The sequence below is a fragment of the Perca flavescens genome, chromosome 14 (genome assembly GCF_004354835.1).
Source record: "Perca flavescens isolate YP-PL-M2 chromosome 14, PFLA_1.0, whole genome shotgun sequence".
NCBI lineage: Eukaryota > Metazoa > Chordata > Actinopteri > Perciformes > Percidae > Perca > Perca flavescens.
In genome coordinates, this window is record NC_041344.1 from 6,110,887 (window position 1) to 6,135,160 (window position 24,274).

At 40.5% G+C, this 24,274-nt stretch overlaps 1 protein-coding gene across 3 annotated transcripts in view; it reads right to left on the minus strand.

Moving 5' to 3' along the window:
* Nucleotides 1–2,847: 2,847 nt before the first annotated feature.
* Nucleotides 2,848–24,274, minus strand: part of LOC114568631 (chloride channel protein 1) — a 49,825-nt gene continuing 28,398 nt past the window's right edge. For all 3 annotated transcript variants that reach the window (XM_028598235.1, XM_028598236.1, XM_028598234.1), the window contains 11 exons: nt 23,280–23,390; nt 21,949–22,162; nt 19,090–19,223; nt 18,718–18,809; nt 15,288–15,359; nt 14,906–14,993; nt 12,764–12,846; nt 10,732–10,776; nt 7,786–7,890; nt 4,267–4,353; nt 2,848–3,549 (listed from right to left, as the gene is read on the minus strand). In XM_028598235.1, the coding sequence (XP_028454036.1) occupies nt 3,079–3,549; nt 4,267–4,353; nt 7,786–7,890; nt 10,732–10,776; nt 12,764–12,846; nt 14,906–14,993; nt 15,288–15,359; nt 18,718–18,809; nt 19,090–19,223; nt 21,949–22,162; nt 23,280–23,390 (1,502 nt within the window). In that variant the 3' untranslated portion in view covers nt 2,848–3,078. The remainder of the gene's footprint in view (nt 3,550–4,266; nt 4,354–7,785; nt 7,891–10,731; nt 10,777–12,763; nt 12,847–14,905; nt 14,994–15,287; nt 15,360–18,717; nt 18,810–19,089; nt 19,224–21,948; nt 22,163–23,279; nt 23,391–24,274) is intronic.

Here is a 24,274-nt window from a genome sequence, read left to right on the forward strand (position 1 = left end):
ACTCTACACAACTATCAAAGCTTCACAGATTGCTTTGGATATTTTACTTAATCAGAGCAGTTTCCAAAAATGTCTTAGTGGGAGAAAAGAAATAAAGGATTTTTAATTGTCTCTAAAGATGATTTCTAAAGCAAAAAATCTATATTTATTCCCTACCTTGACTGAGTTCAGTTCTTGTTCCAGATGCCTGTCTGCAGTTAAAATGTGCTGCCTTTCCCCTGACATGGTCTGCCTTTACAAGGTGCCTAACCTGGATAAATAAAGATCAAATTCAAACACATGAGCGAACAATTCAAGCATTTCACTTAATAAATCTTTATTTTGCTAAATCTTTCACAGTTTTATAAATTTTGAGATAACATTTGGACTCTAGTAGAATATAAAGAAATGCATACATTTTACTACAACCACAGGGAGACAAAATACATTGGCACTTAAACTAGAACAGAGCCCTCTTAAGAAATGGACACACATTTTAATTCACACAGACATAAAGAAAAAGCTTTTTGTTTATCTGCAGGTTTTAAAGACTTTTAAGGCAGCACCTGAGAAACTGAATCCGGGAGATAAGAAGGGTGTAAGAGGAGATGGAGGGATGAATGAAAAAGGATGCATCACAAGAAGAAACACATTAATGCAATTATTAAGGTAGTCACTTGGCAGCTCTTCAGATTAAACAACTTTTTTTTGCCAACAAAAACAAAACAAAGATCTTCGAGATTGTAAGGAAAAGTTCATCAATCAGATGTCCACAAAGAGGCACGTTTGGTGAACAGTCATTTTGAGTTAACGTTGGGTTTAATCAATTTGACGTTTCAATATTAACATTGAATCAAAAAGAATAAAGTCAGTGTCGGAACTCAAGAAATAACACCCAATTCTGAACCTCTACGCAGCTCTTTTAGGTCACTGTTTTTGGTTTTCCATGTGTTCATTAACTGGCATGGCTGAGTTTCTGCTCTCAATCATGTCAGTCAGTAAATAGGCAATTAACTGCTGTTATTTTACTGTACAAAAGAAATTCAATGCTTTTGATATGTGCACTAATGCTCAAATAGCAATTGCATTTATGTGGTTGCCCTTAGGTTTTAAAGGTCCAAAGTGTAAGAATTTCTCCCATCTAGCGTTGAGATCATATATCGGAATCAACTCTCTCGCACCACGCAGTTCAAAGTACGTATTAGCTACGGTAGCCTTCACGCTTCAAAAAATAAGAAGACTTCTGTTCCAGAAATTTGGATTTTGAATACGTGTGGTCCTCCATGTTTCCTTCTTCAAACTTGCCGGGGCCGGGAAGCGGCGATACCCATTAGCAGCACCTGTGAGTTTATCACGTGACAGCGAAAACGTGAAAGGCATAGCAGTATGTCCTGTATGTCCCTTACCGGCTAATGTAGTTCAAGATGGAGCATGAATATGGAGCGTCTAACCCAGTTCACGCGAACGCAAATGTAAAATTTCAAGCCAAAAGGAATACTTGGAATTGATATATTCGTGAAAAAGGACAAGTTTGTGAAAGGGCAACACAGATTTTAATAATGAACAACTAAACACGTTACACACCGGACCTTTAAGAACTAGAATAAAAATCAACACTTTGTAGCCGCAGCCAGAAGGACGTCTCACATGAGCAGCTTCAATAATCATCATGACAGGTCTATATTAAATAGTTTTGTTAATGAGGTCATTTCAGTACGCTAATTAATGCATTTTTTTTTTTAAGTAGCCATGTGTGATTTGTAAAACTCTGGAAGGCATTAATGTTGGGGAAAATGGGAAGCGATGTCCAGGACCGACACAGCAGGGTTTGGCTGTCGTCAGTCGCCTTTAGCTGCACCATCGATCAACTTGACCGTGATGAGATGAGCTCTCAGGCTGCATTCACAAGGTCAGCACACAATTTAGAGGTCGTTTTGGGGCTTTGGACAATCTTCCACAGCGGACTGAGCAGCTCCATTAGTCTTCTGCTATCCAGATGGTCTGTTGCCAGTTCAAAAATTCAATAGCTCCTGCTCTCATCCGATAAAAACCTTTTTTTTTTCAGACATACGCAATCAGGTAACGCAGAACTACTGTGCAGAGGTTCACTGGGTTCACTTCAATCAAAATTCAAAGTGGATAGTGCAAATTATAGCAGTACATTATGTTTGAATATTGCCGTAAGGGGCCATTAACAATGACATTTATTTTTCAGGGATTAAATCGTAAGTTATGGTTGCCATAATTGTCTTAATGCTGTTTGGGATGCTACTACCCAATTACGAGAAAACAATCCTGAAGGAAACAGTCAATTCTTTGGCATAAAAATTTAAAACAGCGGATATTGGCAGCAACTTCAGTATATATATATGTACCCTAGAGACTGTGTGAAAATCAACACGAAACACAAAAAATATGGAGGAAGTGAGGCAGGACTAGTATCAAAAAGCATACACACATACCGAGCGCATTAAGAAAAGACAGAGATGTTGGGGTAAGTAAAGGTCTGTGAAATGAGCAGACAGGGTCAGTAAGGCTGGGATAAACTGTCTTCAAAAAGAAATTACGACTAGCTTGGCATAGCATTAGGGCTGGGCAATACATATCAATATTATATCAATATAGTGATATGAGACTGGATATCGTCTTAGATTTTGGATATCGTAATATCGTGTTATCTGTCCCTGGTTTTAATGGCTGTATTACAGTAAGGTGATGTCATTTTGTGAACTTACCAGACTGTTCTAGCTTTTCTATTATTTGCTTTTACCCACTTAGTTATTATATACACATTAATAATGATTATTTATCAAAAATCTCATTGTGTAAATATTTGTTTGTAAGCACCAATTGCCAACCCTACAATATCGCGGCAATATCAATATTGAGGTATTTGGTCAACAATATTGTGATATTAGATTTTTTCCATATCGCCCAGCTCTACGTAACATTGACATCTTTGCTCTACCTACGTGGTGACGAAAAGAGGTAAATGGGTGTCCAAAGACCAGAGAAACACATTAAGAACAGAAGAAAAAAACTTACACCATTAAAAAAAGGTTTTCCATTATAAAAACATAACCATCACTCTTGTCTAATCTAAACCATTGGCTCATCATCACTATCTTCCTCCCCCTCAAGGAGTCTCTGTAAGGGTCTCAGGTTGGAGGAGGAAGGAGTGAAGGAAGAAGGGACTTGGGGAGGAGTCGCGGGGAGAGGGAGGGTGAGGTTGCTATTGTAGCTGCAACTCCTGCTGGCTGAGCTGCTGCTAACACCGCCACTTCCTGCACTGCAGCTGCTGCTCTCCTCTACCTCCGTCGCCACGCGCTCTATCCATACCTCCGTTTCATTCTCGTGGTGGTGATGGTGGGGGTGGAGTTGAGGGGGAGAGGGGGACGGAGTCTGGGAAGCAGTTGGCGCTGGGGGAGAGGAGGTCGGAGAGGAAACAGCAGTGGGAGAAGAAGGTGGAGGTTTGGGAACAGAGTTGTGGTTGATGATGTCCCGAAAGCTGGCAAGCGGAGGACGGAGCCGGACACCAGAGCGTGTGGAGCCCTCAATGGCTTTCTGGAGCTGAAGGAGGAGGAGGAGGAGGAGGAAGGAAGGAAAGGGCGAGAGGATAAAATAGTGGAGGAAAAAGATGGAAGGAAGGAAGGAGGGGGAATAGAAAAGGACAGGGGTGAAATGTGAGAAAAGGAAGACACATGGAACAATATTAGAAAGACAGCAAAAGACTAAGAGGGAGGAATAAGAAGGTAAAAAGTAAGGGAGAAGACGGTTAGCAAGAAAAGGGAGTAAGATCGGGGTCAGTGAGTTATGAGGAAAAAAGGGATAGATAACGTGGAAGAGTGACACAAGGAGGTGGAGATGGAGACAGTAACGGGTGAAGACAGAATGAAAGCAGGGATTTCCCTGGATTTTTAGAGGTGCAAATTTGCGCAAAAATCTGTATAACGCCAGGGAAAACCCTGGAATGAAGTAAGTCAAAGTAAACCTAAAACATACAGAGGGGATATTGATTATGCTAACAAAATACTTATACATAATTCAAAAAGCTTTATGAGACTCCAACCAACCAATTGGATTTGTTTTTCCTCTAAAGTTCAAACCGACAAGGGAAGACTTCTAAAAGTTGAGTGTAGGGCTTTTTCAGATTTAGATCAATGGGAATTGAATTAAATGGAATGCTTGCATTTGGTTTCAGGTGACTTTCATCAGACAGAGTTTTAAGTTTAGAAAAAAATAAATGAATTAAAAAAACTCACACAAGCAGAAATGTAAGTTTCTTACCTCTTTCAGTGCCACCACTCCCACCAGTTTGCCGATGCTGGTCACATAAGCATGACTGAGCCCCAGCAGTGAGAATAAGGTGTGGGTCTGTGGGGAGAGAGAGAGAGAGAGAGAGAGAGAGAGAGAGAGAGAGAGAGAGAGAGAGAGAAGAGAGAGAGAGTGAAAAGGTCCCACGTCAAATTACGACAAACTTCTAGCTCTCGGAGCAGGACGGCCATTTTACACCTGATTGGGACTGTGGTCAACTTCCAGTGTTCTGTGCTTCTCTGTCAGCTCTGTGTAGACACTATGTCACAGAGACAGACAGCAAACTGCCTAAAGGCCTAAGATGAACCACAGAAAAAAAGTCCTTGAGTGTGTTTTTCATGCTAATATTCCGGCTAAGGCCGCACTTTGGATGAGCACTTTGTACGAGCACTTTGTATGAGCACTTTGTATGCATCAGCACACCTCGACCACAAATCCCCCTTTTGCAGATGAATACGCAGAATATTCTGGATATTACCATGAGAATGAAATTACACTGTTGACAAAAGAAGCCAACAGCAATGGTAATAGCTGTTTATCCGCTCCAGCATCCTGCAGATATCTGCAAATCCTGCATCAGCCTCAGATTTGTCATAATGAGGATGTGAGCGTCTCACAGCAATTGTACAATGCCGGAAAGAAGGAAGGAAATTGGAAACACATTATTAAATCAATAAAAGAAATAAAATATTATTAATAATGTAATGTAATGTAATCTGGCATCTTTGGCTGGTAAAAGAGACACAACCATTTCTCCTAAAAAAATTACACTCCATATAATAAAAACATCGTTATAATAATCTTCGAGAGAGATGTTATGAAACGGTCACGGTTTACAAACGAGGTTAACGTTGTGAATTAAAACTACTTGGTTAGATTTAAAAAAAGATAATTGTTTGGGTAAAATTAAGCAGGTTTGTTACTTAAGTTACGTCAGGAAGTTAAGTATGTTACATTAACAAGCTAAAGTTGACTGTTCACCTATAACCAACACACCAAATCCCAAATATACTATAATGTTGTTAAAATATATGTTTGGGGGTTAATGTAACAACCCCTGCACCTACTGACTACTGTAAATAAGATCCATCCATCCATCCATCTTCGTCCACTTATCCGGTATCGGGTCGCGGGGGGAGCAGCTCCAGCAGGCGACCCCAAACTTCCCTTTCCCGAGCAACATTAACCAGCTCCAAGGCGTTCCCAGGCCAGGTTGGAGATATAATCCCTCCACCTAGTCCTGGGTCTTCCCCGAGGCCTCCTCCCAGCTGGACGTGCCTGGAACACCTCCCTAGGGAGGCGCCCAGGGGGCATCCTTACCAGATGCCACCTCAACTGGCTCCTTTCGACGCAAAGGAGCAGCGGCTCTACTCCGAGCTCCTCACGGATGACTGAGCTTCTCACCCTATCTCTAAGGGAGACGCCAGCCACCCTCCTGAGGAAACTCATTTCGGCCGCTTGCACCCTGGATCTCGTTCTTTCGGTCATGACCCAGCCTTCATGATCATAGGTGAGGGTAGGAACGAAAACTGACCGGTAGATCGAGAGCTTTGCCTTTTGGCTCAGCTCTCTTTTCGTCACAACGGTGCGATGAATTGAATGTAATACCGCACCCGCTGAGCAGAGAGGCTGCTATTTTGCATGGGGGCCCTGGGGTGGCCCCACGGCAAGCACCCACGGTATCTCTGCTATAAATGTGGTTATGTTGTTTTAACTTGAAACTGTGAGTTGAAATAAAGCAGAAAAGTATGTCTGTTATACTAGGCAAGGAAGGTTTCTTGCATTATTAAAGAAAATACATTTGTTTAAACTTAAAGTATGAAGTTAAACCAAGTAATACAAAGTTAAATCAACTAAAAGAACAACTTTAACAAAACTAGAACACTGTACATCAACCTCATTGACTTTAATTTCTAAGTTGAAACAAAGGCAGTCTTCAAGTTGAGTGAACTTCGATTTTCAAGGCAGCAGGGGAACTTGCATTTCCAAGTTAAACTAACATGAAATTTATTACAGTGTATGTGACTTTGCTCTGTGTAATACCTGTGACAAAAATAAATAAACGTTTGTCGACGGTGAATTTGCGCTTTGCAATAAAAATCAGCTGCAGGCTATCAATCCAAGTAATTTCATGCAAATGATGACGCAATGATTAATACATTTGAATGAAAACGGAAGAAATTGACATTTCCTCAGTTTGTTAGAATGTTTGCTTGAGATATTTTCCTTTTTAAATGAAGTAACGTCGCAAGAAATGCTGATGGAAATGAAGTTGTTGGCTGAATAAGAATTGCCTCAGGTTCATATAAACGTGCTGTTACTGTCCATGTAGTCTCGCTTTGCTCCACAGCGCTGCGGAGGAGGGTCTGGCTAGTCCACACAGCATTCCAGGACGGGAGAAAAACGGGCTCTGGTTTATTGGCATTTCTTTAAACCAATCACAATCGTCTTGGGCGGCGCTAAGCACCTGGCAGAGCCACGGTGCCTCTGCAAAATAGCCTCGGGAAGGAACTTGTTTTGGTGGAACATATGTACGTTCAAAGGATGTTTTAGTCGTGCAACAGAAAACTCAGATAGGACAGATAGTCTAGCTAGCTGTCTGGATTTACACTGCAGAGATCTGAGGAGCAGTTAACCATAGTCCTCACAAATCCACCGGAGGTTAGAATGCCAACAGAGACAGAGGAAGGTAACGGACATCCGGCCCGAAAAGAGTGAAATCCGTCAATTTCCGGCGGCAAAAGAGCAATCCCGGAAGGAGACACATGAACAGTTCTGTTATTTTCATATCCAACACACAGAACAGGAAACCAGATGCTTAGAGTGAAGCATGTTTTGTCATGTCATACAAAATCTTTAAAGTTCTATCAAAAAGGCTTCAAACATTGAATAATTACTTAGCAACTACAACAGAAAAGTGATTTCCACAAACGTGCTGTTTAAAGAGGTGACTGGTGTGCACAAGGGACGACTGTCATTGACATTTCCAGTGACACTAAATCATGAATCAATACTAATTTCAGTTATAAATTCATTGAAGTGATAACCTGGCCACTGAACATGCTGAGAGTTTTTGGGGAATTTCAAATTTTGACAAACAGATTTACCATTGAATTAATGAACATATGATGAAAAAATGTGTACCACCAACGCCATGCGCTTCACGCCGTGCGCTTAAGATTGTTAAAATAGGGCCCTGAATGTAAACAAAGGTCTGTTTATTTGCAAGAAAGCTTAACAGGGTACCTTTAAATTCACAACTAATAACACATCAGTTTTTAACAACCCCTCCTCTTCATCAGATGAAACTGTCCTACCCTCACTGATTATTGGTTCACATTTTTGTGTAGGTGTTTTCCACACTGTGTCCCGAGCCCAAATCCTAGATTAGAACTAGGGAAGCAAGGGGCTCTCAAAGCAGCTCTTATACTTGGATTTAAAATTCAGCTGACATCTGGGACGCATGTTTATCTTTTGTCTTTCACCACCAACCTTGTGTAATGATGTTCTCTCAACCAGCTGGAAAGGGGAAGGGTCTACTCGTATCTCATCGATTTCCATCGGCTTGTCCATCTCTGTCTCCTCCCACGCTTTGATCTGCAGCAGCAATTTAGCCAGAGGGAAACATCACGATTTGTTTTTATGATGGGATATATACATAAATTATGATTAAATATACCAGGCAACAATAGGGCATTAACGAATAGTGTAGTTTAGTAGTCACCAACTACTCCCCAAAAGTTGAAATAGTTAAATATGCACAGGATATATATATATACACTGTATATGCAATCTCACCAATAAACATGATTTTTCCCAGATTTCATGAAGTGTATGAATGTTATTAATTTATTGAAAAACATTGATAGTGGCTGACACACAGTGGAATGAGCAGTCATAAGGACACAGATTATTAACACATTTTCCTCAGATGGCAAGTGTAAACAGAAAATAGGTTATAAACAGTGCAAACTGAAACTGAACTTAAATTCAGCCTACTCACCACAATGAAACGCCATCATGAAAGTGCAAGAATAGAAAATATACGACATCTGTGTGTCCCTGAAATTGACTGTCGCTACTGGTTAGCATGAAAAAAAAAAAAAAAAAAGTCTGCTCCATGGATATATTAGTGTTCGCTGCTTTAGCGCCTTGCACTGCAGAACAACTTTGACCCATGTTAAAACCACAGATGTACAAAAATTCGACAATAATCTACCGCGTTGATTAGTAGTTTTGATGGTTGAATATTCTGTGAAACCCCTAGGCGACAACATTAACGGTTACATAAATCATCCAAACACTGAGCTGTTTGTTGGTGTAAAAGTGAAGGTGTGTGTTTGAGCAGTATGTATGCAGGAGGGGGAGAGGTTGGTTTGCTACCACGGAGGAGAATTTTGCAGCTGTGAAAAACCTTGAAACCTTGTGTTGTGTCCTTGCATGTCACCGGTCTCCCCTCTGAGATTTAGGATGTCTGACACCTTTTAGCCTCTCTATGGATTTTACCTACAAGCCTCCGCCTGCTGTGACAGGGCCGGCAGTCATGTAGAATTTACAGGGCGGCGTTATGGGGCATTTTGGGAAAGTGCCAGGAAGAGTAAAGGGAGAGCAGCAGACAGAAGAGGACTGGAGGGCACAATATTGTTTTGGTGCTCTCCAATGAAAAGAGACGTCTCATTTCAAATTCTGGCTGTGTTCACACTGCAGTTAAAAAGTGACCCAATTCGGAGTTGTCTCCTCAAATGTGACAGATCTGTGACCTATATGTGACATGGGTTTGTATGTGAAGAGATCTGCCAGCGTTGACGTCATAATGAAGAAACCTTAGAGCACTCTGTTGTTATAGTTTTGGTGCCTTGTATCACTTTTGGCAGTGTCTTGGCAAGGAGAAAACGACTTCATTTGATAGATGCTGGCAGACGCATGGATTCCAAACTAAAAAGCTCACACCTTAAGAGGAATGTGCTAAAATCAGCTGCAAGTTTGTCATTGCCACTCTGCAAATGTGTTGTCACTGCCCGATGTGAGTCGAGTGCAGATGTGAGTTGCGCATTTGCTCAGATTTAAACGGTTTACGGGCTTAACGCCAAGGGAATCCATAAAATAATAAACTTTTCTCATGACAAACAGAAGAATAACAGAAGATGGAAATCATCTGGAAAAACGTTTTAGCTATCTATGATTGTTTGATTGCTAACGTTAGCTCAAAACGCCATTCAAGTGACAACCTTTGTTGTGTTTGATTGCTAACTTGTAGCCAGCAGTGAACAAACTTAGTTATGTAGGTCCATTTTTATTGTATTGACATTACAAAAGTCTCCCGTAAGCAGGTTCTTGTAGGCTACTTCAGCCTCTAATCTAGAACCGACATCAGGGATCGCAGGGATTTTATATATATATATATATATATATATATATATATATATATATATATATATATATATATATGTGTGTGTGTGTATATATTTTTTTTTTAAAAGGAGCACAAAACATTCGGCGACATTAAAGAGCAGATTGTTTATTGCTAAGGCAAAATTAAATAAAAAACAAAAATGTATTAAAAATGTAATAATAACTTATAACAACTTATTGCACCAGTAAGTTCCTGTTAAACAAAAAAAAGAACCACTGGATGGGAAAAGTTCATCTCCAGTAAAATACAGACACACTTATACACCGTTTAGCTGTCAGCATTAAAACCGTGTTTACTCCAGCTGCTAGCTAACGGTAGGCTAACGTTACCTGCTGCCAAGTGTAGTGTTAACTAGCGTGACATGCGGCGATGTTTAGGTTGCCTTTAACGCCCGTTTTCGGAGCATCAGAGAGAAGCGCAGGCATTTCATTGGAACCAAAACCCGCGTTGCAATTCAGTCCGGGTCTTGGACACCCCCAAAATAAAAACTCTTTGGATCTACACGATTCACGTGGATGACATTTTCCCATTCAAAAACGGCGATTTTCGCCAAAAAGCGATTAGTTTGCAGGTATGCACACCGGGTAGTGACAGTGTTTTTAAATGTCAGTTCATACTGCTGACAGATACAGGTAATGCTTGTCATTTCGGATTTTATATCAGGGTCACATGTATGTCTTCCCATATTGAGTCAATCTTTAAGATTTCTTCAGGCAAATACAATTTTGATTGAGGTGCTCACAGACCTTTCTGTCAACCATTTTTATAAGGACTATTTAGTATTTAGTTTAGGCAGAAAGTTTCTCCACCTCAGTCACTTGTACTCTGATGCAGAAGACTTGAGACTCCTTTTGTCACTCAGCACAGGTGTGTGTGTGTGTGTGTGTGTGTGTGTGTGTGTGTGTGTGTGTGTGTGTGTGTGTGTGTGTGCGCGTGCGTGTGTGTATTTGATCACCATGCTGTAGACAATAAAGCAGACATCTCTATAAAACCATGCAACCACCATCCCTCCATCATTACCATACCTCCTCTGTTGTCATTGTGTCCGACAGGGGAGGCGGACAGGGCTCCTGGAGACAAAAAAGGAAGAGACAGATAAGAGACGAAACATGTTTGTGAGTGATTTTAGAAGAAAAATAATTAAATAAAAGAAAGACCTTCCGTCGCTTCTGTACCTCTGAACTTGGCTGGATGTCACCTAATAATCATCTGAGTCTTACACTAGGGGAGCGAATGGAAAGTAACTCAAAGCAGAATCTGTTTCGTATTTCTCGATCCACTTCATCAGACAACTTCAGTTCAGTTTTACAATCTGATTACTCAACATTTACTTTTGGATTTATGTATTTCTGTCATCTGTAACAGATAATCCATTCCAATTAAAATTTAAGTTTGAACATTACAAGCAAATACACAACATGATTAATCTGTATTTTAAACTGTCTACAGAGATAACTACTTGTCGGTTCGACTCCGACCTGCGGCCCTTTGCTGCATGTCATTCCCCCTGTCTCTCCCCTATCCCCCATCAGCTGTCCTATATGATAAAGGCCTAAAACATAAATACTAAAATGCCCAAAAACTAATCTTAAAAAAAAAAAAAAAAAGATTTCACCTAGGAATATCTTGAATTAAATGTTTTCTTCACAGCAATTATGACAATTAGAGTAACACATTTTTTGTAATCAGGTTGCTTTCACAGTTTTTTTTTTTTTAGTCCATCACTCCCACAGCACATCCTTTGTGAGTAAACTGGATGTAGGAGGTAAAACTCACCACACACTGTGACTTGTTTTGTGAAACTGAATTTATTAGCGATGCATCCTATATTATTCATTATATAGCATTTATATTATGCTACTTCTGTCCTTGAAGCAGCAAAAATAATGTCAACTTTCTCTGCAACAAGTGTGAGTTTTTTTTTATGTCCGAACGCAGCAGGGAGCTAACCTTTTTTTTTCCTAAACACATACACACAAATGAATGAAAGGTTTGACATTTTTACAAGGTACCTTGTTATTTATTTTTTTATCTCACCGTACAACTCAGTAAAGCATTCTGTGTAGCTGTATTCCCTTTCTTTGTCTTTATCACTGCAAGCACAGCAATTATACTAATGCAAGAATTAACAAGATGCTGCCACTATTGCACCAGCCAGATAATATTCTAAAAAGGTCAATGTCTGGTTACCTGCCATCTGGTAAAGTAAACAAATACCTGATTCACAGCCAGAATTCAGCAATGGTTTGGCTTGATTGCTGGTGGCAATTTCCTACTGTGTGTCTATTTGATATTCAGGGCTGTGGTGTTGTGGCTCGCTGCTGTAAAAACAATCCCCATGCAGGAAAAGGATTGAATCCAAAAACATAATAGGGAATCAGACTGGTATTACACAAGGCACAGCAGTAGGCACAACATAAATGAAATTCTAATCTTGCAAGCTTACAAGCATATGCTTATTTCCAATGTGGTTTTCATTTCTGCTCGTGTAAACAGATGACATGTATTGCTTTCTCTGTGAGCCAGGCTAACCGCCAAGCCGAATAATAACTCTACCTCCAGTGTCTGGCTTCCCCATTTCCATATGAGAAGGTTAAAAGAAAGATGCTCAACTTCAGGGAGTTTGTCTGAGGAAGCAGTTGTGTATTCATGTGTGTCTGTCAATCAGATAAGTGTGTGAATAGAAAGCAGACCCCAATAATGAAAAATTCAACCTGCACAAAATTATGGATAAATATTTATATCCCCATCAGTGCCAGTGTGAGTACGTGGTTTGGGGATGGCTTTGCCAAAAGGAAGGGTGGTTATTTGCATTTCAATGGTTCATAACACAAGGGGAAATTTCTTGGCTAACTGAGTACACTCCAGACATCCCTAAATAGTTTGCTGAAGAGAGAAAAGGGCACAAAGGTTTACAATGTAGAAACATACAAAGCTTTTAGTGAACACGATTACCAACGAGAGTAAAGACAGAATGTCAATGCTTCTATTGTAAAAGTATACACACAGTTATACTTAGGAATGGATAGACGTGCAATAAAATATGCATCCACACACCTGCAACTGTCCCTCTGTCTGCCTGTTTTTTGAGGTGAAGAGATTCCTGAGGGTTTTCCTCACAGACTGCAGAGGACCTTTTTCTGGCAGAGAGAGAGGGACGAGAGAGGGGGGTGAGATGAAGTGGGCGAAGGTCAATAAATTATATAGATGCAGCTTTTTGAAAGTCCTAAAGCTGTTGGTAAAAATAACCTTACTGCAAATGGAGGGCTTGACAGACTGCGGCAACCCATGCAACTCCTTATTGTTGTTGCCTAGATACCATTTCACAGAGTCTGTTGTTGTGCGTGATTGGCTACTGAAAAGTTAAGTGTGCCACAACAGATACACGCACGCCATCTGGTTACTCTCAGTGAACATGCTGCCAAACCTTGCCCCTCATTGTCGTTAGGGTTGCAAAGTTATTAATTACAATGGTTTGACATCTGTTGAGGGCAGACACAAACCGACTTGTTCAAGTCAATTTGTTAAACAGTGTGAAATGCTGACCAATTAAAAAAAAAAATAGATAGTTTAGTAGGTTAATAGGACAGATGAGTAGCTCCAGGGTGCGGCTGACTTGGTAGGAATTCTTGTCTTCTAGTAGCATTTCTTGGTGCTTTTCTGCAGCAAACTGTCAATTAAGTGAGATCAATCAGCAGGAATGTCTATCGCATCACCTACATCCACATGCACAAACGTGAATGTCCTTGTATGCGTGCCAGAGTAGTTACAAGATTCAACAAAATGGTGACCAGCTCATCAAAGCATTGCTCAATAGCACCAACTGTCAAAAATTGTCTACCTTTAGCCAACTTTGCGAAGTGACACATACAAAAAAAAAAACTAAATGATATGGCTACTGCTGTTGTTCTACAGATTCTATGAAATAACCTCATCCCTTATGATTAGATTAGTTCCCATGGTTTCTCCTTTCATCCCTTATAAGCACCAACGAGATGTGTTTGTGTCCTCGGGGCACTGATGTGCTTAACACATATGAGGACCTGGTGAGCTTCATAGCCCATCTGGGCTCTGACTAAATGCGTCTTCATATCAGTTGACATGTTTTTTTGAGGAGAAGTAGGAGAGACAGAGCAAAGAATAAATCCTATCACATCACCCTAGTGAGCAAAACATGTCTGAAGGAATCAATATTACTACGACAAGCCCCATAAGGCTGTCGTTGCCCAGCCTCCACTCCATGCCACACAACTCCACAAGTGTAAGAGAGCTATAGAGAGATCTAAGAGAGATCAGAAATTGTAATTGTCCTCCAAAGTTTGATTTGTTTCTACATGAATGTAGACAGAGTGGCACTTAACCTTAACAGAAACTTGATTTTAGGGCTCACAAGTAGGTGGTATGAAGACAAGGCAAACTGGTCCGAGGAAGGTCTTTATCCTTTGCTAATAATAGTGTGACTGTAGTGCGTTCCATTTACCTCGGAACTCGGAAGCCGGAGCTGGGAATTGCGTCACACCCAAGTTGAATGCGTTCCACTTACAAGTCGGATTTTTCATTATGGGGATAGCTCTAGCCACTGTAAGCAATACCAGTTGATAACAAGGCATTACGTCGTTATTTTGTGTGCTTACAAACAGCATGTCCACATATAGAAGTTGGACAGGACTGTGTGTACGACTGATTTAGTGAGACACAACTAAGAAAAAAGTGCTAAGAAACGGTAAATTACTACAGCTTTCACTACTGTTGATGGACAGGTCAGCCACGTTGGATTTTGAGCTAGGTGAACTCGAAGGTTGTCCGAGTTTTGAGCTTGAGGTCAGGGGGGCGTGTTTCCGACGTTGACCTCGGAAAATCCGACTTCCTGGTACAAATGGAACGCATCATTAATACAACCGTTTGCTATTTATTGTCTTTACTTACATTTCTTTATTGTTTGTTGATCTTTAGAGTGTCTTGTGTCTTGCTGCTGCAACAGCGTGAATTTCCCCGCTGAGGGATTAATAAAGGATTTTGAATCTTGAATCTAACCGGGAGAAAGTTGTCCATGCATTTCTCACATCCTAATAAGAGTACAGTAATTCCATCTATTCCTTTCCCCAGAAGCAGCTAGTGCAGAGATAATGTATAACTATTACACACTGAGATATAAATTAAAAAAAAAGGTCTCAGGAACATGAAGTCCTTTCAGCTCACCAGGAACAGGAGCAGTGTGGTTTGAGGAGGGCTCCGGAGGCTTTGAAGGAGGCAGCGGGCCGTTCCTCTCCTCCAGCACCGGGCTGCCCTGCAGAACACAACTACATGTAACTAAGTAGACATTATTAATAAAGCACCTTTCAAAACAAATGGTAAAAAGGTGTTGGACAAGGCGATTATGTTTTATTTCAAGGTGGGACAAAATTGCTTATACTGAAATCAAAATGAATGATGGTGCTTTCAGCAAATCCAAGGTAACTTCTGGCATTTAAACTGAAGCAGATGGCTACAGAGCAGCAACAACAATGATGGTGGCCAGCGGCAAAAAATCTTTCAGGGCACGCCAAAGAAAAAAAACAAAAGTAACTAATCAGAGCCCCACCTTCTCTCCGTCTTCCTCTTCCTCCTCATCCATGAAGGCGAAGGACTCCCAGCTGTGTTTCTGAGACTGGTTCTGGTAAACACATCAATACAGACTGGTGGTGTCACAATATCCGAATCAAATTTAGTGTGAAGTCCAAACTATCATACTGTTAAACAACAAGACCAGCTAGCTATCAGTATGTCATTATCCCCAAAACAATACAACGACTTTTACAAACCATTTTATCCGCGATGTGTAACGTTACTGTCGGCCGCAGCCTGAAGTGGCGACCTGAACAGCGAACAGGATGTGAGATAACTTTATTCGCTGTGAAACAAAGTCAGTTAAGAGGGGCAGTATAGCTTACTTCTTACAGCGTGTGTGTTAGTGCCATCCTGTGGTGTTCAGAGGACGAGGCACTGAAGCAGCACACAGTGTTAAAAATAACAGTCACATTTCCTTTTTTGTTTTAATGTAGCGCATTCATTTAGAACAGTTTCACCAGAACTCCTTTAGTAGGTGTCCTACATCACTTTTTTATGTAGGTGTCCTACATCACTTTTTTATGGACACCCTGCAGCCAATCAGAATCGAGTATTCACCCAGACCATGGTATAATTGAAGCTGTACTACCTCACTGATTCTGAGCAACAATAAAACATTTTACAGAGATTTGATGTTTCTCTTTTAAGGATTCTTAGATACAGTACAGTATTTGGCCTTTTGACTTTCCTGAGTGGAGTCGACACAAAAAAAAAAGCCAGACTGCTGCAGTAGCTTTGTCTGTGTTTACATCTCTACTTTTAGCTGTTCCAGTCTGCATATATCCGTCCTCTTCGTGTTACAAATGTATTTCAGCTTGCAGAAAAACATTTGCCTACACTACATGATGTGGTCCTGTGGTCTTCCACCAGGTCAGAGGAGCCACATTCATGAAACCTTTCGACAATTACTCGTTAGTTTCATGGAATCTTTCTTTATCCAAATCACAGGGCTAAGGAGATTAAAGCTCCTAGTTAGGGTATTCAAATCCCTAATTTTTGTCTCTGAACTGATTTTTTTCCCCGATTTATATCACCAGAGCAAACAGAACTCAAGTCATCAGTGTTTCGAGTGACAACAAATGGAGGCAAGACTAATGAGAAAATCGTTTTCAACCATGATCTGCAATTTGCAACTGCCAAATGCAGGTACATTGTTGGCAGTGGAGTATAAAATGGTCAGGCCATCCGTCACTTTGGCGGGCAGGGAAAACACAAAACTGAAAGACGCCTTTAGTAAGATTAGCGCATGATTGGATAGAGCTACACATCTGAAATGCACGTGCCTGTGTATGGTACCATCCCATCCCTCCCCACCAGAAAACCACGGTGTAATTCAAACACTTTGAATTTACTATGCCAGGGCTCAACGCTAACTTTTTAACGTGTTTGCCGGCTTGGCAACCAGGCATCAGCCTTTGGTTGCCGAAACTGACAATATGGTTGCCGTGTTTTAAACTGTCTATATTTGGAGCAATTCTTTTGTATGTAACTATACCACACATTTTAATAACAATAATAATAATAATCAGTTTTGGGAGTAACGGCGTTTAAGTATAACGGCGTTACTAACGGCGTTATTTTTTCAGTAACGGAGTAATTTAATTAATTACTTTTCCCTTCGTTGCAACGCCGTTATCGTTACTGAGAATGTAAAGTGTCGCGTTACTACAATTTGGTTGAAGGAAGCGCGAGGTGCAAATGCGATGATGATTGCTGGGTGGGCGGATGCCCTGCTCACGCTGTCTCACTGCACGCTCTGACTACCACTAAACACAAGACAGCGACAATGACGACGATAGCGTTCTCAAACTGGAAGTACCGGCACTACTTCTCCCTCATTGAAATTAAAGACAAGAATGTTTCTGTAACATGCACGCTATGCCCAGGAAAAAAGACTTTATCCACGTCTGCCTTAAGCAACTCCAATCTTAGGAAGCCCCTCACATCAACACATGCTAACAGGACACTTGTTGCTGCTGCTAACCCAACCCCAAGTAACACAGCTAGCAGGAGCTCCAGCAAAGGAGACGGAGCCACTCTGTTAAAACAAGCAGCACTCGATTTTTCGGGTCAGCAACAGGTGACCAAGGCTGAGCTGAACACAATGATTGCAAGGTATGTTGTTGAAAACATGCTACCCCTGTCCACTGTGGAGTCTGAGTCATTCAGAGCTATCCTAAATACCAAATGTTCTAATATACTGTATATAGTGTTTTTATTCTTCAATCAGTTAATATAAACATATTTGAAGATGTTATAGAACGTAATAGCGTGATAGAACATAAAAAATAACGTCACCGTTACTTTGCTGAGTAACTAATTACTTTTACAATGTGGTAACTGAGTTACTAACTGAATTACTTTTTGGGAGAAGTAATTTGTAACTGTAACTAATTACTTTATTATAGTAAGATGACCAACACTGATAATAATAATAATAATAATAATAATAAGGGTATTTTACAGCTCATAGCTTTAGCGGCAGACGGTTATTCGTCCCGCTGTTGGAATCCTCTACAGTGAAATACAACCACACTTTAACACGGTTTAGCTGTCCGCATTTTAACCATGTTGAATCCAGTTACTACTGTAGCTAATGGTATGTATGTATGTTATTAGTGTTTACTAGCGTGGCATGCAGCAATGCTTCTGTTGCCTGTAACGTCTGTTTCAGAGCATCAGAGAGCAGCGCAGACATTTAAGTGTCACCAAAATGAGGCCCTGAAATCCACGTCGCTATTCTGTCCGGTAGATACCGGGCACCGGTGCCATATTAGCACCGGATTTTAACATGCGCCGTTAACGTGAACAGAAAATTGCGTTGCCTGTATCTTTTCACGGCATACATGCGTGTGGAAAGCGGTCGCATTATAGCTTAGATGTTGTGTTGCACACGAACGTAGCAAGTGTTTAAAATTTACAGAGACAACCAAATAAAATATTGACTTCTTTTGAAATAAGATTTTCCAGTTTTGTAGGTTTTGATTTGTTTTTATATATTAAAAAGCACAAATATTGAACAGGTGGTTGCCAAAGGGGGCAACCAGAGGCCACGAAACGGTTGCCAATTGACTCAATCTGGTTGCCAAAGGCACCGTTACTGTCGAGCCCTGTATGCATGCAATTTCAGTCTGTCTCTCCATGGAAACGGGTAAAAACAGCTTCCGCTAAAAACAAGAGGCACTCTAGCAGCATAATTTATCAACATAATCAACATAAAAAAAAAAAAATCAACATAAAAAAATTAAGCCAAATATTGTAAAATAAACATTTACTTTTATATCTGCATCATTGTCTTCATATCGAACCAAGTAACCCACAGTGTACCCATGACGTTTGTATAACACTGTATTAGATAAGACTGAACACTAACTGACAATAGTGCAGTCTCTGACTGTCCTCACCTGCATCAGGAGCCTTCTCTCTGGTGACAACCACCAATCACAGAGAGCCAGAAGCTCCAATCTGTCAATGCTGCCCAGAAGGATCATAGAATCTGGAAGCAGGAAGGGGAAGAATTATTACCACACAGACTTCAACAGTGGCTGAACTGCCCTGCTCATATTCATTGATCCTTTGACAAAAGTATTCTTCAAAAACATTAAGTAGGTTCAATTGTTTCTCATAGATACTAAGATTGGGTTCTGAATAGCTTAGAGTGAAGATGATGGTAATTACTGTACAACCCGGACTAGACGTAACACATTGTCATTCTAATTTGTCATTCCATTTTGTTGTAAGGCAACGGTCAGGTTTAAATGAATAAACTCTTTTACCTTTTGAGTCGACCAGAGGGATTGAACTGAGCGAGGAGGAGTCCAGCAGGAGTTGAACTTCTCTGTATGTGGACTGAGACGATATAAACTTCACCTTTCTCACCATGATGTCTTCCACAAAGATGTTGTACTGACTGTAGGAAGACAGACACACAGATGGTGGTGGACTGAAACTAATTAAAGAAAGATGTTCTAATCAAGTTGGAAAATAAAAATGTACCCCTAAAAGAATACTGCACGAGCAAATTACCCTTAATTGGCAGGACACATTAAATTGGCTTTTAAGAGCCTATAGACCATTTCACAGTTGTAAACATTAGGGCTGCCACCTCTTAGTCGATTAGTTGACTAATCGGTCGTTTTGGTCTTAGTCGACTAAGATTTCTTTAGTCGATTAGTCATTTTTTATGCTTATTCATGCTTAATTACTTATTTCCAAGAAACTTCTGAGCACATTTATGGTAAACACAAGATTTAAAGTGGTGCTTTTGCAGGATTAATTGTGGAGAAACTCAGTTTTACAGATGGTTAATTAACTACATTTATATTTGTCTTTCTGGCTCAGTACTAAAGTGGTTTGAATCCTATTTAAAGAATAGGGACTACTTTGTGTCTATAGGTAATTATACATCTGAGCATACAAATATGACATGCGGAGTTCCCCAAGGCTCAGTTCTGGGGCCTCTTCTGTTCAACATCTACATGCTTCCACTGGCTCAGATTATGGAAAACAACAAAATAAGTTACCATAGTTATGCGGATGACACACAAATTTACATAACCTTATCGCCAGGGAATTATAGCCCAATACAACAACTGAATATGTGCATTGAACAAATTAACGACTGGATGTGCCATAACTTTCTTAAATTAAATGAAGAAAAAACTGAGGTGGTTGTTTTTGGAGCAAAAGAGGAACGATTAAAGGTCAGCACTCAGCTTCAAACGACAATGTTAAAAACAACAGACAAAGCCAGAAATCTTAGTGTAGTCATGGACTCAGACCTCAATTTTAAAAGTCACATTAAGACAATTACAAAATCAGCCTATTATCACCTTAAAAATATATCAAGGGTTAAAGGACTTATGTCTCAGCAGGATTTGGAAAAACTTGTCCATGCTTTTATCTTCAGTAGACTTGACTACTGTAACGGTGTCTTTACAAATCTCCCTAAAAAATCAATCAGACAACTGCAGCTGATTCAGAACGCTGCTGCTCGAGTCCTCACTAAAACCAAGAAAGTGGATCACATCACTCCAGTACTGAAGTCTTTACACTGGCTTCCAGTGCCTCAAAGAATTGATTTTAAAATACTTTTGCTGGTTTACAAATCACTAAATGGTTTAGGGCCAAAATACATTTCTGATCTGCTACAACACTATGACCCACCCAGACCTCTCAGGTCGTCTGGGACAGGTCTACTTGTTGTTCCCAGAGTCAGAACTAAACAGGGGGAAGCAGCGTTCAGTTTTTATGCTCCACATATCTGGAACAAACTCCCAGAAAACTGCAGGTCCGCTGCAACTCTCAGTTCTTTTAAATCCAGGCTGAAGACATATCTTTTTAATGTTGCCTTTCTTTAAATAACTTATTTTTAACTGCTCTTTCTTTAAATAACTTATTTTTAACTGCTCTTTCTTTAAAATTCTTATACTGCACTGTACATTTTATTCTTGTCTTTTAATGATCTTAAATTGTTGTTAATTGTTTTAATGCTTTGAAATTGTTTTTAATTGTTTTCTAACTGTTTTTAATGTTTCATGTTTCATGTAAAGCACTTTGAATTGCCTTGTTGCTGAAATGTGCTATACAAATAAAGCTGCCTTGCCTTGCCTTGTCTGCCTTTTCTAGTCTTAACCACCTCTCAAAGCGCACAGCTCTGTCAATTAAATCAACTAATCGATTAGTCGACAAAATCGTAGTGTTAGTCGACTAAGAATTTCTTTAGTTGAGGACAGCCCTAATACACATTCTAAATGTTACCCGTTGCAGTGTATGTGAATGATATCAACTGACAGGAAGTTAACAAGGGGCCAGGCTGTTGCCTAGCAATGAAATTCCATTGAAAAGGCCTATATAACTGGCAAGTTTCCTGATCTGAAATTGTAAGATAGAAAACCTCTCACAATTTCAAGTCATTTTCATTCTTTTATTTTTGTCTGGCCACAGTTGCAAGGTTGAAAACTGCATTTCCACCAAGTTTATCATTTACATCTCTGTGACAATTACATCCGTTCTGCCTGTATTTTTTATTTTATTTTATCAGTTATTATCAGGATAATTGTTCACAACTGGCCACAATTCAGTCCAGTTGTTAAAACTAGGGCTGGGTACCAAATTCAATACTTTCTAGGCACCGACTGAATTGCCTCTAAAGTACAGAGTATCAAAAAGATGCCTCGTCATTCAATACCCAATTTCAATACCTAAGGAGTAAATCTCATCAGAGTCAGTGAGCCAATCAGCATGCAGCATGCTTCTACCAAGATCTCATAATGTTGGTGATTGGCTGTTTAACGTTACGCACGCAGGAAAAACTCAACGTTACACACAGACGGTGCTCACGTAGTAGGAGCTGTAAAAATAAATAAAAAGATTTGTGCCGTAATGTGTAATGTTGTAATTTCTTTTTTGTTAAAATAGATTTTATGAAATAGGTATCGAAAAAAGTATCGTTCAGGAGCCGGTATCAAACTTTTTTGACCAGCCCTAGTTAAAACAGTTTGCTTGTTGCGTCCATGCAGGACATCAGACAGAGGTTGTGAAGATGCAAAAAATATGCAAGAAAGAACCATCTCATAATAAAAAGCCAATCAGTGTTGACCGCTTGCTGTCTGCCGTGTGAAATCTGCACCAACCTCATGTGCCCAAAGCCGAGCTCCGGCAGGTACGGCAGCTTCTTGACCTGGATGATGGAGTCATAGAGGGAGGGCTGCAGGCCCTGGGCCACCATGTTGGCCAGGATTACTGCCACCATCATAGGCAGGATGTGGGAGATCTGGCCTGTCAACTCAAAGCAGATAACCGCTGTGGACACCGTGTGAGTCACAGCCCCAGTCAAAGCTGCCGCTCCTGTCAGAGACATGGGATGGGATGGGATGAGGGGGGAGGGGGAGGATGGAGGTTAAAGAAGAAAGAGGGGGAGGAAGCAAAAGGCAGAAGTAAGGAAATAAAAAGATTGTGGGATAGTGGGCAGGGAAAATGAAGGAGGAGCTGGAGAGGAAAAATCACATCAAGAGAAAAAAAAGATAATCGAATGTAAAAAAAAAAGAACCGAATGGATGAGTGAAAAGTGAGAAGAAGACTGCTGAGTGTAAAAGGGAAAGGCAGTGAGAGGAAGCAATAAAAGGGTTTAGAAGCAAAATAGATTAACAAAAAGATATGTGAGGGGCGACAGGAAGCAACAAGGTCGAGAGAGAAGGATAAAACAAAGGACTTGGAGAGGGGAGTGAAGGAGTAACACAAGGAAGTAAGGAGGGATCAAAGGAGAAAGAGGAGGGATGGGCTTTGTATGGTAACGGGGGGGGTAAAAGAAGGCCACGTTTCTGGGTCGGTGGCTGAGGTGAGGACAGGAGAGGGAACCCACTGTGACATTTAACTGTCAGAGCAGAGTTGCCACATGCTCTGATGGAAAGGGGGGATAGGATGAAGAGGAGGAGGAGGGAAAGGATGACAAAGAAGGGGAGAGAGATGAGGAAGATTAGGTGGGGGAGGGGGGGACTACTTGACAACGAGTGACAACTAGAGGGCCAGGGAGGTTGACAGGAGAGGAGGAGAAGTTGGAGGAGGAAGAAGATGATGAGAGAAGTGACAGGAGAGGAGGAAGAGGACATCTTGACCACTGCTGACAAGCCGGGGTTGACAGTTAAGGAGGAGAAAGAGGAGGACAGGGAGGAGGCAGAGGGGACATGGACAGCTTGACAGTAAGGCTTTGATAATGTGGATTTTAAAATATGCAGTACTGCCTGATTATTATTTCTATTTGAGAGGATGTGCCTTGTTTATGTTACATACTGGTAGGTCTAATTGCTGGTTCTTAAACTTTGCCCAGGCATGTTAGTCTTACCATGTCAACAACTAGTCATAATTGTAGGGTTGGATGAAGGTGAACAAAAGTTGAAGTTGTCAATATGCTGACAAAATGTGATAAAACAAAGGAAATTGCTAAGAGAAGGCAAGGGAGACTAACCAATGACTGCGTACCCTCCAGGGATAATGCGGTAAAGGATGCCATCAAACACGATCCCGTGAGGAAACAGGGTGGCCATGATCTCCCCTACCAGCCTGCCGAATGCAGCTCCTACAAGAGGAAAGAAAAGTAAAAAAAGTGACTATACTTTCAAAATAAAAGATGTACCTTGAAAGATTTACATAAGTAGCATTATAGTTAAATTATTAATTCTGAGACATCGGCACAGTACGAATAACGTAGACAAACAATATCACCAATGTCAGTCTCTGTTGGAGTCTAAACTGATTTTTTCCCCCCCGAAGTGTATCACCAGAGCAAACAGAACTCAAGTCATCAGTGGTTTTAGTGACAGCAGATGATGGAAAGGCTAATGAAAAAAATCACTTTCAACCACGGTCTGCAATTTGCACCCTCCAAATGCAAGTAAATTGCTGGCAGTGGCGTGTAAAATCGTCAGGCCATCCGTCACTTTGGCAGACAGGGAAAACGCAAAACTGAAAGACACGTTTAGTATTAGCGCATGATTGGATAGAGCTCTCCCCACAAGCCACGGTTTAAAATAAACACTCTACCATGCATTTCATGTTTTTTTGTGTGTAAATATCTATGTATAAAATATAACCAACATTGAATGATATAATTTTTTTTGACATTAAATGACATTCATTTAGCCAAAGATTTCAAAAGTGGAAGATACATTTCTGAATGGCAGACAAAAATACTTGCGTGCCACAGTGGCAGGTGGTGGAAAAGGTTCATTTCAGACCCTGCTTCAAACATGATTACACAGCGACTGTCTTGCTTTTCATTTTTCATGAAGCCACTGTAATGGTGTAATTTCAATGTTTGGAAAGTTTGGATTTTTTGTGCTGTGTTACAGTGGAAAAGGCCACATATTAAAACCATAGAGAAAGAGAAACACACACACACACACACACACACACACACACACACACACACACACACACACACACACACACACACACACACAC